This window comes from Pongo abelii, chromosome 5 (genome assembly GCF_028885655.2).
Source record: "Pongo abelii isolate AG06213 chromosome 5, NHGRI_mPonAbe1-v2.0_pri, whole genome shotgun sequence".
Classification (NCBI taxonomy): Eukaryota; Metazoa; Chordata; class Mammalia; order Primates; family Hominidae; genus Pongo; species Pongo abelii.
This window is the reverse complement of record NC_071990.2, coordinates 33166364-33177056: the sequence shown is the minus strand read 5'-3', so window position 1 is coordinate 33177056 and position 10693 is coordinate 33166364. Positions and strand designations below refer to the sequence as shown.

At 44.4% G+C, this 10693-nt stretch overlaps 1 protein-coding gene across 3 annotated transcripts; it reads left to right on the top strand.

The window, feature by feature from the left end:
* The first annotated feature begins 129 nt into the window (after positions 1–129).
* Positions 130–9724, top strand: LOC100448477 (HLA class II histocompatibility antigen, DM beta chain). Of its 3 annotated transcripts, XM_002809133.5 has the most exons (6): positions 138–3618; positions 5413–5694; positions 6908–7192; positions 8709–8825; positions 8984–9019; positions 9373–9724. In XM_002809133.5, exons 1-6 carry the CDS (start codon positions 3564–3566, stop codon positions 9387–9389), a joined length of 792 nt encoding a protein of 263 aa, XP_002809179.2. In that variant the 5' UTR covers positions 138–3563; the 3' UTR covers positions 9390–9724. The 3 variants fall into 3 exon arrangements, with proteins under 3 accessions (XP_054413345.2, XP_054413344.2, XP_002809179.2); XM_054557370.2 differs by having other exon boundaries at positions 130–3618; positions 8984–9724; XM_054557369.2 differs by lacking the exon at positions 8984–9019 and having other exon boundaries at positions 135–3618.
* Positions 9725–10693: the final 969 nt, after the last annotated feature.

Below are 10693 nucleotides of genomic sequence, written 5' to 3'. Positions count from 1 at the left end.
AACAGCTTACCTGGGCAGGATGGGGAGGAATGTGAGGGGGAAATGTATGGGGTGGGGGCGGGGGGCGTGGGGGAAAATTCAGTTTTGAAACTTATCAAAAGAGAAAGTGGAAGGGACGGTGGTTATCAGAGCAGAAGGAACTCTGAGGACAGGAAAGATAAGACTTGGGTGAATTGGGTTATGGATTGTGACTCTTCTCTTTCTCCCTTTCTCAGCAGAGGCCTCACTAACTCCCTTTATCTGAGCCATTCCAGTTCCAGGATATAGTGAGTGTGTGGGCATGCTCAAGAGAGTGTGTGTGTGTACACACATGCATGTGTAACAGCTGTATAAGAAGAGGAGTTACAGCCTTTAGACCTTGGGTGTGAATCTTTGGACCTGTTTTCCAACCTGGGAAATGAGGACGATTAACAAGTTTTGTTTTTTTTTTTTTTTTGAGACAGTCTCATTCTGTCACCCAGGCTGGAGTGCAGTGGCATGATCTCGGCTCACTGCAACCTCCACCTCCCAGGTTCAAGCGATTCTCCTGCCTCAGCCTCCAGAGTAGCTGGGATTACAGGCATGCGCCACCACGCCCAGCTAATTTTTGTATTTTTTGTAGAGACGGGGTTTCACCATGTTTGCCAGGCTGGTCTCAAACTCCTGACCTCAGGTGATATGCCTGCCTCAGCCTCCCAAATTGCTGGGATTACAAGCGTGAGCCACCACGCCCGGCCAACAAGTCTTTTAAGATGAGATGAGATATTATAGAAAGGACCTACCTAGCATTGTATCTGTAGAAGCTCTACAGATTATGCACTCCCCACCCAATATTCTGCCCATTCCAACACACTTGACAGTTCATTAGCAGAGTTAGAGTATATAAGCAAGTGAGTGGGGGCAGTGGCTGGGAGCTATGGCAGAGCTTCAGTTAATCTCAATTAGTTACACAACGAATCTTTCGTTTTTGATAATAATCTTTGTATGCATTTTTTTCTCCCCATTTTCTTCATAGGTATTAGATTTTCCTGAGATCAGGGACTTTGAGGGAGGGCAGGTAAGTGTGGTGTCAAGGGGCCCCTTCCACATCCTCTTTTGTTTAGCTCACTATTTAATAAAATCCAAGAGTTCTCAGAAACTAAGATGTGAAGAGGCAGCCCTGAAACCTACTGGGGAACAGAAGGAAGCCAATTTAGAATTTCAAGTTAGTGATGGAAAATCCATCAACTGTATAGTTCACAATGGGATAGAAGAATGAATTGCCGTTTAAAATCTGCTTTTTCAGGCCAGGCACGATGACTCATGCCTGTAATCCTAGCACTTTAGGAGGCTGAGGTGGGTGGATCACTTGAGGTCAGGAGTTCAAGAACAGCCTGGCCAACATGATGAAACCCCGTCTGTACCAAAAAAAAAAAAAAATTACAAAAATTAACCAGGAGTGGTAGCGCATGCCTGTAACCCCAGCTACTCAGGTGGCTGAGGCATGAGAATCAATTGAACCCAGGAGGCGGAGATTGCAGTGAGCCGAGATTATTCCACTGTACTCCAGCCTAGGTGACAGAGTGAGACTCTTTCAAAAAAAAAAGCTGTGAAAAAAATAAATATGCAAATACATAAAATCTGCCTTTTCAAGACACACACGTGACCAACAAGCATATGAAAAAATGTTCAACATTACTAATGATTAGGAAAATGCAAATCAAAATCATAATGAGATACCATCTCACACCAGTCAGAATGGCTATTATTAAAAAGTCAAAAAATAACAAATGTTGGAGAGGTTGCAGAGAAAACGGAAGGCGCATACACTGCTGGTGGGAACATAAATTAGTTCAGCCATTAAGGAAAGCAGTTTGGCAATTTCTCAAGAAACTTAAAACAGAGCTACCATTCGTCCCAGCAATCCCATTATTAGGCATATACCCAAAGGAGTATAAATTGTTCTACCATAAAGACACATGCACATAAATGTTCATTGCAGCAGTATTCATAATAGCAAGGCATGGAATCAGCCTAAATGCCCACCAACAGTAGACTGTATAAAGAAAATGTGGTACATATACACCATGGAATACTACACAGACGAAAAAGGACGAGATCACGTCTTTTGCAGCATCATGGATGGAGCTGGGGGCTGTTATCCTAGGCAAACTAACAGAGGAGCAGAAAATGAAATACTGCATGTTCTCACTTTCATAAGGAGAAGCTAAACATTGAGTACACATGGACACAAAAAAGAGAATAATGGACACTGGGCCCTACTTGAGGGTGGAGGATGGGAGGAGGGAGAGGATCAAAACACTACCTATCAGATACCATACTTATTACCCGGGTGATGAAATAAATTTGTACACCAAATCCCCATGACACACAATTTACCTATATAACAAACCTGCACGTGTACCCTTGAACCTAAAACAAGGGTTAAAATAATTAAAAATAAATAAAAAATAAAATCTTACTTGGTATTCTCAAAAAATAAAAAACAAAATCTGTCTTTTCAGGGGAAGAAAAGTAGGAAAGCTTTATCTCATTTTCCTAGTGGCTTCATAATGCAGGGACCTGCCCCCAGGGAACAGGGTATAGTAGGGGAAACACACACAGGTGTTTAGAGTTTGGCGGAAGCCAGGTGAGCTCTGGGCACTGACCTGTCACCAGCTATTTTTCAAGGAGTCTGAGGGGTGTTAACCTGCGGTCTACCCTGTGAGATTGCTCAGAGTGTAGGAGGATATGGTTTACTGGCTCCGGAAAGCAGCTATTATAACTGAGGAGGAAATGAAGCTTGACTGGCTAGAACAGAAGCAACAATGGAGGCCCATGGAGGGATTTTCCAGGCCCCTATTCCTGATCTCTATGATCAGGAATAGATCAAGCAGTGATCTCTATGATCACTGCTTCCCTTATTCTGCAGTCTTGCTTTGAGACCAGACAATTCTGTACTCTGTGCCTCCTTCCTTCTCAGCAGCCCTGCTTCTGCCACCTACCCCAGAAGGACTCTGGGTCCTCTCATCTCAGGACAGACAGGGGTTTTTGTAATTATCTTCTTGGGTAACCTCCCTGTAAGGAATAGGAGAGGTTGTCTGGTCCTGGTCTTTTGGGAGAGCATTGAGAAGAAAAAGTTAAACCAGTGGGCAGCCCAGGCTGCATACATCCTGGGAATATTGCGATTATTCTCTCCAGTAATCTAGGAAAATCTACTGGTTGTTCTGCAGAAAAAGAATTAAGAGCGATGAGGAGACCTGTTGTCTAAGCCTAAGGCAGGATGAGGTTTACCTAGTAACTGATTATGCTAGGCTGAGGCACTCAGCGATTTGTCTCTACATCTGTACCCGCCTACCTAGCCAATCTGTCCCTGTTTGGGACACTGGACTCCTGTGAGCTGGAAGGAACAGATTTAATATCTAGGGGCTGGGTATCCCCAAATCACTCATTTTGGGGGTCAAGGGACCCAGGCAATATAGTATTCTGCTCAGTGTCTGGAGATCATTTACCCAGGCTGGGGCTTCTGGGACAGGCGAGGACCCACGGACCCTGGAAGAGCTGGTCCAGGGGACTGAACTCCCGGCATCTTTACAGAGCAGAGCATGATCACATTCCTGCCGCTGCTGCTGGGGCTCAGCCTGGGCTGCACAGGAGCAGGTAAGGACACTTCTTCGGGGGACTCTCGCTTCCCCTGCTCCTGTTTCAGGGTAAGGGTGTTCCGTTTTTTAATTGCATTTGACACCCCAGATAGTTTGTCTCCCTGGTATACATTCCTATAGCACTTTGTACTTTACCTTTGCAGCAATTTTAATGTAATTAATCTGTATAATTATCTGTGCAGTGTATATTCCCTGCTGGAATGTAGGCAAGGACAATGTTCATCTTATTTATTGCTGCCTCCTCAGCTCCTAGCACAGTGCCTGCATGCAGCAAGTGCTTCATAAATATGTGCAAAGTGAATATTTAATATATCCAGCACAGTACAAGGCTGACTCTTTCTCTTGACCCTTTTTCTCTCTCAATAATTTGCCTTACTGAAGGTCTGTGTTCTGGGCAAATTGTCATGTTTAAACATGCAAATAATCTCGGGGGGCTACTCCTATCCCTGTGCTTAATCTTGCATAAAGAGGAGACTGGATCTAAAAACTTATCTACTACTTCTACTGACTCCCTCAAATCAGGCTTTCAGAAACTTCAGTGTATGAGCTTGGTCAGTAGATGTTCCCTGAGCAGGAAATCTGTGCCAGACTAGCTGGATGTCACCAAGGCTTAGGTTCTCAGCTGAATATAGGAAAAATCAACTTTTTTTCTTCTATATGCTCACACTCAACACTTCTTTGACCAACTGTGTGGGTTTTTTTTTAAATTTTTTTACTAATACCAACCAATTCTCCTATATTAGCTGGATATCCTATAATTCAATTCCATTGTGACATTAACTGGAGTTAACATAGACACCAAAGGTTAAAGACTCAGTCGCATAAGACCGCCTCTATTTCAGACACCAATCACAAGTAGTAGGTTCCTGAATTACCCACATCTTCTGTCCAACTTGCCTACAAATCAGAGGTTCCCATGACCCTCTCCTTGGGGTTGATAATTTGCTAAAGTGGCTTATGGAACTCAGGAAAAGTTTACTTATTATTGTAGATTTTTTACAAAGGATATTTTAATTGATAATAATAATTATACATATTCATGGGGTGGATAATGATGTTTTAGTACATGTAATGTACAGTGATCAGATCAGAGCATCATCTCATTTATCATTTCTTTGTGTTGGAAACATTCCATGTCCTTCTTCTAGCGATTTGAAATGATATAATGTATTATTGTTAATGATAGTCATCCCACAGTGGTATAGAACACTAGATCGTAATTTTGCATCCTTTAAGAAAGGATATTTTAGAGGATACAAATGAACATACAGATGAAGACATATCAGGTCTGGAAGGGTCCCAATCACAGGAGCTCTGTCCCCACAGAATTGGGGTACTACACTTCCTGGCATGTGGATGTGTTTACCAACTGAGAAGGTCTCTGAACTCCATAGTTCCAGGATTTTTATGGAGGCTTCATCACATAGGCATGACTGATTATTAATTAACTCAGTCTCCAGCCCCTTCCCCTTCAGGGAGTATGGGGGATGGGACCAAAAGTTCCAGGCTTCTAATCATGACTTGGTCTTTCTGGTGACCAGCCCCTCCTCCAGGAGCCCACCAAGAGTACCTCATTAGAACAAAAGACACTCCTGTTATCTAGGAAATTCTAAGCGATTAGGCACTCTATGTCAGGAACCAGGGTCAAAGACAAAGCTCTATGCAGAGCTCCTAAATATATGTCTGTATGTTTTATATATTTATTATTTGTGTATATTTATTATTTATTTATTTATTTATTGCCAGGCCAGTAGAAGACATTGACCTGTTCTCCCTTCCCTGGCTCCTCTAGGTGGCTTCGTGGCCCACGTGGAAAGCACCTGTCTGTTGGATGATGCTGGGACTCCAAAGGATTTCACATACTGCATCTCCTTCAACAAGGATCTGCTGACCTGCTGGGATCCAGAGGAGAATGAGATGGCCCCTTGCGAATTTGGGGTGCTGAATGGCGTGGCAAATGTCCTCTCACATTACCTCAACCAACAAGACACCCTGATGCAGCGCTTGCGCAATGGGCTTCAGAATTGTGCCACACACACCCAGCCCTTTTGGGGATCACTGACCAACAGGACACGTGAGGAGAGAGGGGTGCAGAGGGGCTACCAGGAAGTGCAGTTAGGAGGGCAGGCCAGGGAGGATCACACAGTGGCCCAGGGGTTTGAGATTTGAGCAGCAAATAAGAGAAAATGTATGGATCTGAAATGTAGAAAGACGGAGGATTGAACCTCAAGGGGAACAAGGTGGCTGACGTGAGTGGAACAGGAGTAAAGAAGGGGAGGTGAAGCTTGAACCGTGAGGAGCCATGCGGGGAGCTTATGCAGAGGCTGGGGCATCTCAGGATGCATACCCAAGATGTTCTTGCCTTCTTATCCCAGATTTTGATGTTCTAGATCTGATGTGGGCCCAGGCATGGGAATATTTGGAATCCTAGGGGATTCTGACACATGCTTTTTCTCACCCTTAAACTCTTGCATTGACAATGGCTTGAAGTTTGTGAAAGTAAACTTGAAGATCTCCACAGTACAGAACAGTGTGTCTCAAGGGTGGTTTCTGAACCACCTTTCTCAGAATTGCCTGGAGGAGGTGCTTGTTAAAGATGCAAGCCCTTTAGTACCACTCCAGATCTGTTGAAAGAAAGTATCTGGGGATACAGGCTAGGAAATCTGCATTTTAACATAATTTCTTGGATTTTTATTTAAGATTGTGTTTGAAAAATGTCAAGATAGAGGCAAGCAAGAGGATCACCTAGGAGAGTAAATTAGTAAAAGATGGCAGTATTAGCAATCTCATTAGTTTGACTACGTTCATTCCAAATTTAAGAGTGAGTCCTAAGTTAGGCTTGTTTCCTTAAACTATGTGAGGAGAAAAGGCTTTAACTAGCAAATTAACGTATTAAACAAGATTTGGAGAAAAATTCCTTTTCCACCTTAAAAAAACCCAATGTACAACTCTGGATTACTCTTAGCTTCCTTATTTCAAATACTTTCCAGTTTATGTACTTGAAATAAATACAACGACTTCTAGAACAGCTTGCAGTTCAGATCTGGCTTTTACTAATTGTAATCAAACATAATTCTGGAGGAGGAAAGAAAGAAAGGGGCAACGAAGGAATGGGAGAGAAGAAAGAGTAACGCAGGAATACATTCTAACGGTTCCCTTTCAAGGGGCAGCATGGCAGGGGGGCTGGGGTGGAAAGTGGGTTGCAAAATCTATGAAGAGTTGCGATAGGAAAGAAACCAGGTTGAGGAAGAAGCCAGAATGTCACCCTGTTTGTTTCTCCTATGCAGGGCCACCATCTGTGCAAGTAGCCAAAACCACTCCTTTTAACACGAGGGAGCCTGTGATGCTGGCCTGCTATGTGTGGGGCTTTTATCCAGCAGATGTGACCATCACGTGGAGGAAGAATGGGAAGCTTGTCATCCCTCACAGCAGTGCCCAGAAGACTGCCCAGCCCAATGGAGACTGGACATACCAGACCCTCTCCCATTTAGCCTTAACCCCCTCTTACGGGGACACTTACACCTGTGTGGTAGAGCACATTGGGGCTCCTGAGCCCATCCTTCGGGACTGGAGTAAGTGTATGGCAGATGGATGGAATTAGGGTCAAAGCAGAGAAAATGAGATGTGGATTGATACATGGTACATGGTAGACAGTGAGGTGCTGAAAATGGGGACTGAGTCTGGAGGAACTTATGGGGGGCTTAGGACCAGAATGGGGAAATGGGATAAAGAAATGGAAATATTTAGGTTGGTGCAAAAGTAGTTGCGGTTTTTGCCATTACTTTCAGTGGCAAAAACCACAATTACTTTTGCACCAATTTAATATTTAGTCTGTGCTATTGTTGCTCTGGTGGTGTGGTTGATGTTGCTGCGTCTATGTTTGAGGGTGGGAGGGGAGCGTGCTTGCTTTGAAATGAGGATGTAAATTTGGCAATCATATTTTCAGAACCCCAAATTACAATACACTATTCTAGCCTCCTTAGATTTCAACTATTCTGGTGCCAGAAGCAGATGGGAGCTGAAGGAATGATGAAGGTTGAAGAAGGGGGACTTTTCTTGGTGTGGGGCAGTATTGCATTTGGCCTGCTCTACCAAGCGTACGGGAGTAGTAAAGCCATGGCTGGCAGACCATTTAGCATGCATGCTCAGGGGCTAGTGGATAAAGAATTAATTACAGTTCAAACACTGTTTGAACTCAGTGTTGGGAGTAGTTAAAGGTATCGTAAGAAGTTGCACACAGCTTTGGGGATTCTTGGAAAAGAAAGAGGAAGAAATGAGGAAGAGGAAGGGTGTCTACAAAGGGCCAGAGAACAGGATCTCAGATCAGCTGCTGTAACCCTGTTTCCCCTTGTGGGAAGTGTTGTTTCTTGCTGGGCAGTTGGGAAGGGAATGGAGAACAGAGAAGAGAGTGGTAATCACATGCTCACTTCAACTTTCCTTGGGAACGTCTCCTCACAGCATGCACAACCTCCCTTTGGTAATGGAGTGTTCATTTTATCATGGGAAAAGAATCTGAGTGGGACATGATTCAGAACAGGACCAGCCCAATGAAGTGCAGGGGCTGTGGAGTGGGATGGAGACAAACTCTGAAAGGACACACGGGAAATCTAGATGTAGAAGGTACACAAGTAGTAGGATAACTCACAGGATGGATCCACTGGAGGTTAAGACATGTGGTAAGACAGTGTAATAGGAAGCTGCTCAGTTGGAGAAAGTAAGGAAGCAAACATTGTCACCGTGGGGGCAATGGAGAGGACAGTGAGGAGCCCTTTATCCTGATAAGGGTGCCTTTGGGGTAAAGGAAGGAAAGAGGATGCCTTGAGAGGCCCCACTGTATTAGAGAGGACCTGGAAGCCAGGATGCTAATTCTGGGGAGATGGGTTCCCCAGGCTTACTCTAGGAGTAGAGGTCCATGGGACAAGGGTTTGATTTGAGAAAGATCATTTCCTTGGGAGTGGGTGGTGTGAGCTAGACCCTTGGAGCTGGGATAAAGGACCTTTTAACCCACTGAGAGGTGGCTGCAATAAATGGAATTGCCCTGGGGGTGAGCAACAGAAATTGGGTCAAGTAAGTTTCTATTTTTTGCAGCACCTGGGCTGTCCCCCATGCAGACCCTGAAGGTTTCTGTGTCTGCAGTGACTCTGGGCCTGGGCCTCATCATCTTCTCTCTTGGTTTGATCAGCTGGCGGAGAGCTGGCCACTCTAGTGAGTGACACCCTGAACTCCCATCCCCACTCTTGGTCCCACTCTCTGCTTACTTTCTGTTTGTGATTGACTCTTTCCTTCCTACCGCATTTGCTATGAATACTGCTAGATACTTTCATCCACAAAGACTGGTATAATCAAGTATCTTCCTCTCTTAGGTTACTCTCCTCTTCCTGGGTCCAATTATCCAGAAGGTAACATCTCTGTTGGTCTATTTCCCTACTTGTCCTTTGGTAGGGGTGCGGGTTAGAGGGGTCAGTGTTGGGTTCAACTAATTTTGATTATTATATGGGTGAGTGTCCATGAGGATCTAGCCAAGGGCATGATTTAAGCTGCCATTACTAGGATTAAGAGCAGGAGGGAGCATCCTCCTCTTCTACCAAGTGGGATGTCTGTGGAGAGGAGGCTGAAGGTGTTTCCTTTGTATTAGTTGTTGGTGCCCTGGAGTTTTCAATATCACTGTATTAAGGCATGGATGGTTACAGTGACAAACGATGAGGGCAAGTTGGGTTGAAGCCTCATTATCTCCCTTTTATTTATTCTGTAGGACGGCACATTTCCTAGAGGCAGAATCCTACAACTTCCACTCCAAGTGAGAAGGAGATTCAAATTCAGTGATGCTACCATGCCTCTCCAACATCTTCAACCCCCTGACATTATCTTGGATCCTATGGTTTCTCCATCCAATTCTTTGAATTTCCCAGTCTCCCCTATGTAAAACTTAGCAACTTGGGGGACCTCATTCCTGGGACTATGCTGTAACCAAATTATTGTCCAAGGCTATATTTCTGGGATGAATATAATCTGAGGAAGGGAGTTAAAGACCCTCCTGGGGCCCTCAGTGTGCCATAGAGGACAGCAACTGGTGATTGTTTCAGAGAAATAAACTTTTGTGGAAATATTGTTTTTCCATGTCTTCTTCCTGGGGCCCTGGGGAAGGAATATGGGCAAAGCAGGGACTGAGGTTAATTCTCTACTTCTTGAGTCGGGGAGAAATCAATGCCTTCTTCCATTTTCCCACTTAGACATGACAGAATTTGGGGCCGTTTTCTGATTTATAATTCATAAGGAGAAATTCAACTGTGGTGGGTTGGAGTCACAGAGTATGGGCAAGGAAGGGAATTAACAGCTTACTCACCTCATACAGGATCTTATGAGGATTAAATGAGTTCATACTTGTAAATGGCTAAGAACACTGCCAAGCACATAGCCAGCCTGCAATAGTGACATTAGCTATTTTCGATTATTCAACTTTCTGGCCAGGCATTGTACCAGGTGCTTTGATCCTCATCAGAACCGTAAGGCAGACCCCTCATACCCCTCAGGATTCAGGGGACAGAGCTTAACTCCAGATTGAGTTCTAGACAGTTATTTCATCCATACCCTGAATGCAGAAGGGAACATAGCTTGAGTGATGATTATGTCTTAGGCACTGGTCTCAGACCTTTATATTTTTAGCTCATTCTCTTCTCACAATAACCCCACAAGGGACAGATTGTTTCCCTCTATGTTACAGACAAAGGATGTGAGGCTTAGAGACATTTAAGTGACTTGTCCAAGGACAAAGAACAGATTTCTGTAGGATGTTTGTCTACCTGAGCTGGAAGTAGCAGATTACTTTATTCTGAAGACCCTCATGTCGGTGAGCACACATCTCTTCAGAGCCACCGTTCCATTCCCTTCTACCCCAAGACCAAGGAGAGCCCTTTGGGGGAATGGACTCCACCCTAAGGAAGAGAGGACGCTGGCTGGTGGTTTGTTGTCCCATGAAGGGCGACACCTGCTGGACACAGAAAGCTAGGGTGTGGAATTGTTTTTGGAATTAGAGCTAGATACTAGAATGTGGGTAAGAAAAAGAAACCAAGAAA

Bases quoted from the DNA above. Each gene is read 5' to 3' on its own strand.
- LOC100448477 (XM_054557370.2), top strand. From the start codon at position 3,564: ATGATCACATTCCTGCCGCTGCTGCTGGGGCTCAGCCTGGGCTGCACA. The intron at 5,695-6,907 runs GTGAGGAGAGAG...TCTCCTATGCAG, and splicing joins ATCACTGACCAACAGGACAC to GGCCACCATCTGTGCAAGTA. The intron at 8,826-8,983 runs GTGAGTGACACC...TTCCTCTCTTAG, and splicing joins GCGGAGAGCTGGCCACTCTA to GTTACTCTCCTCTTCCTGGG.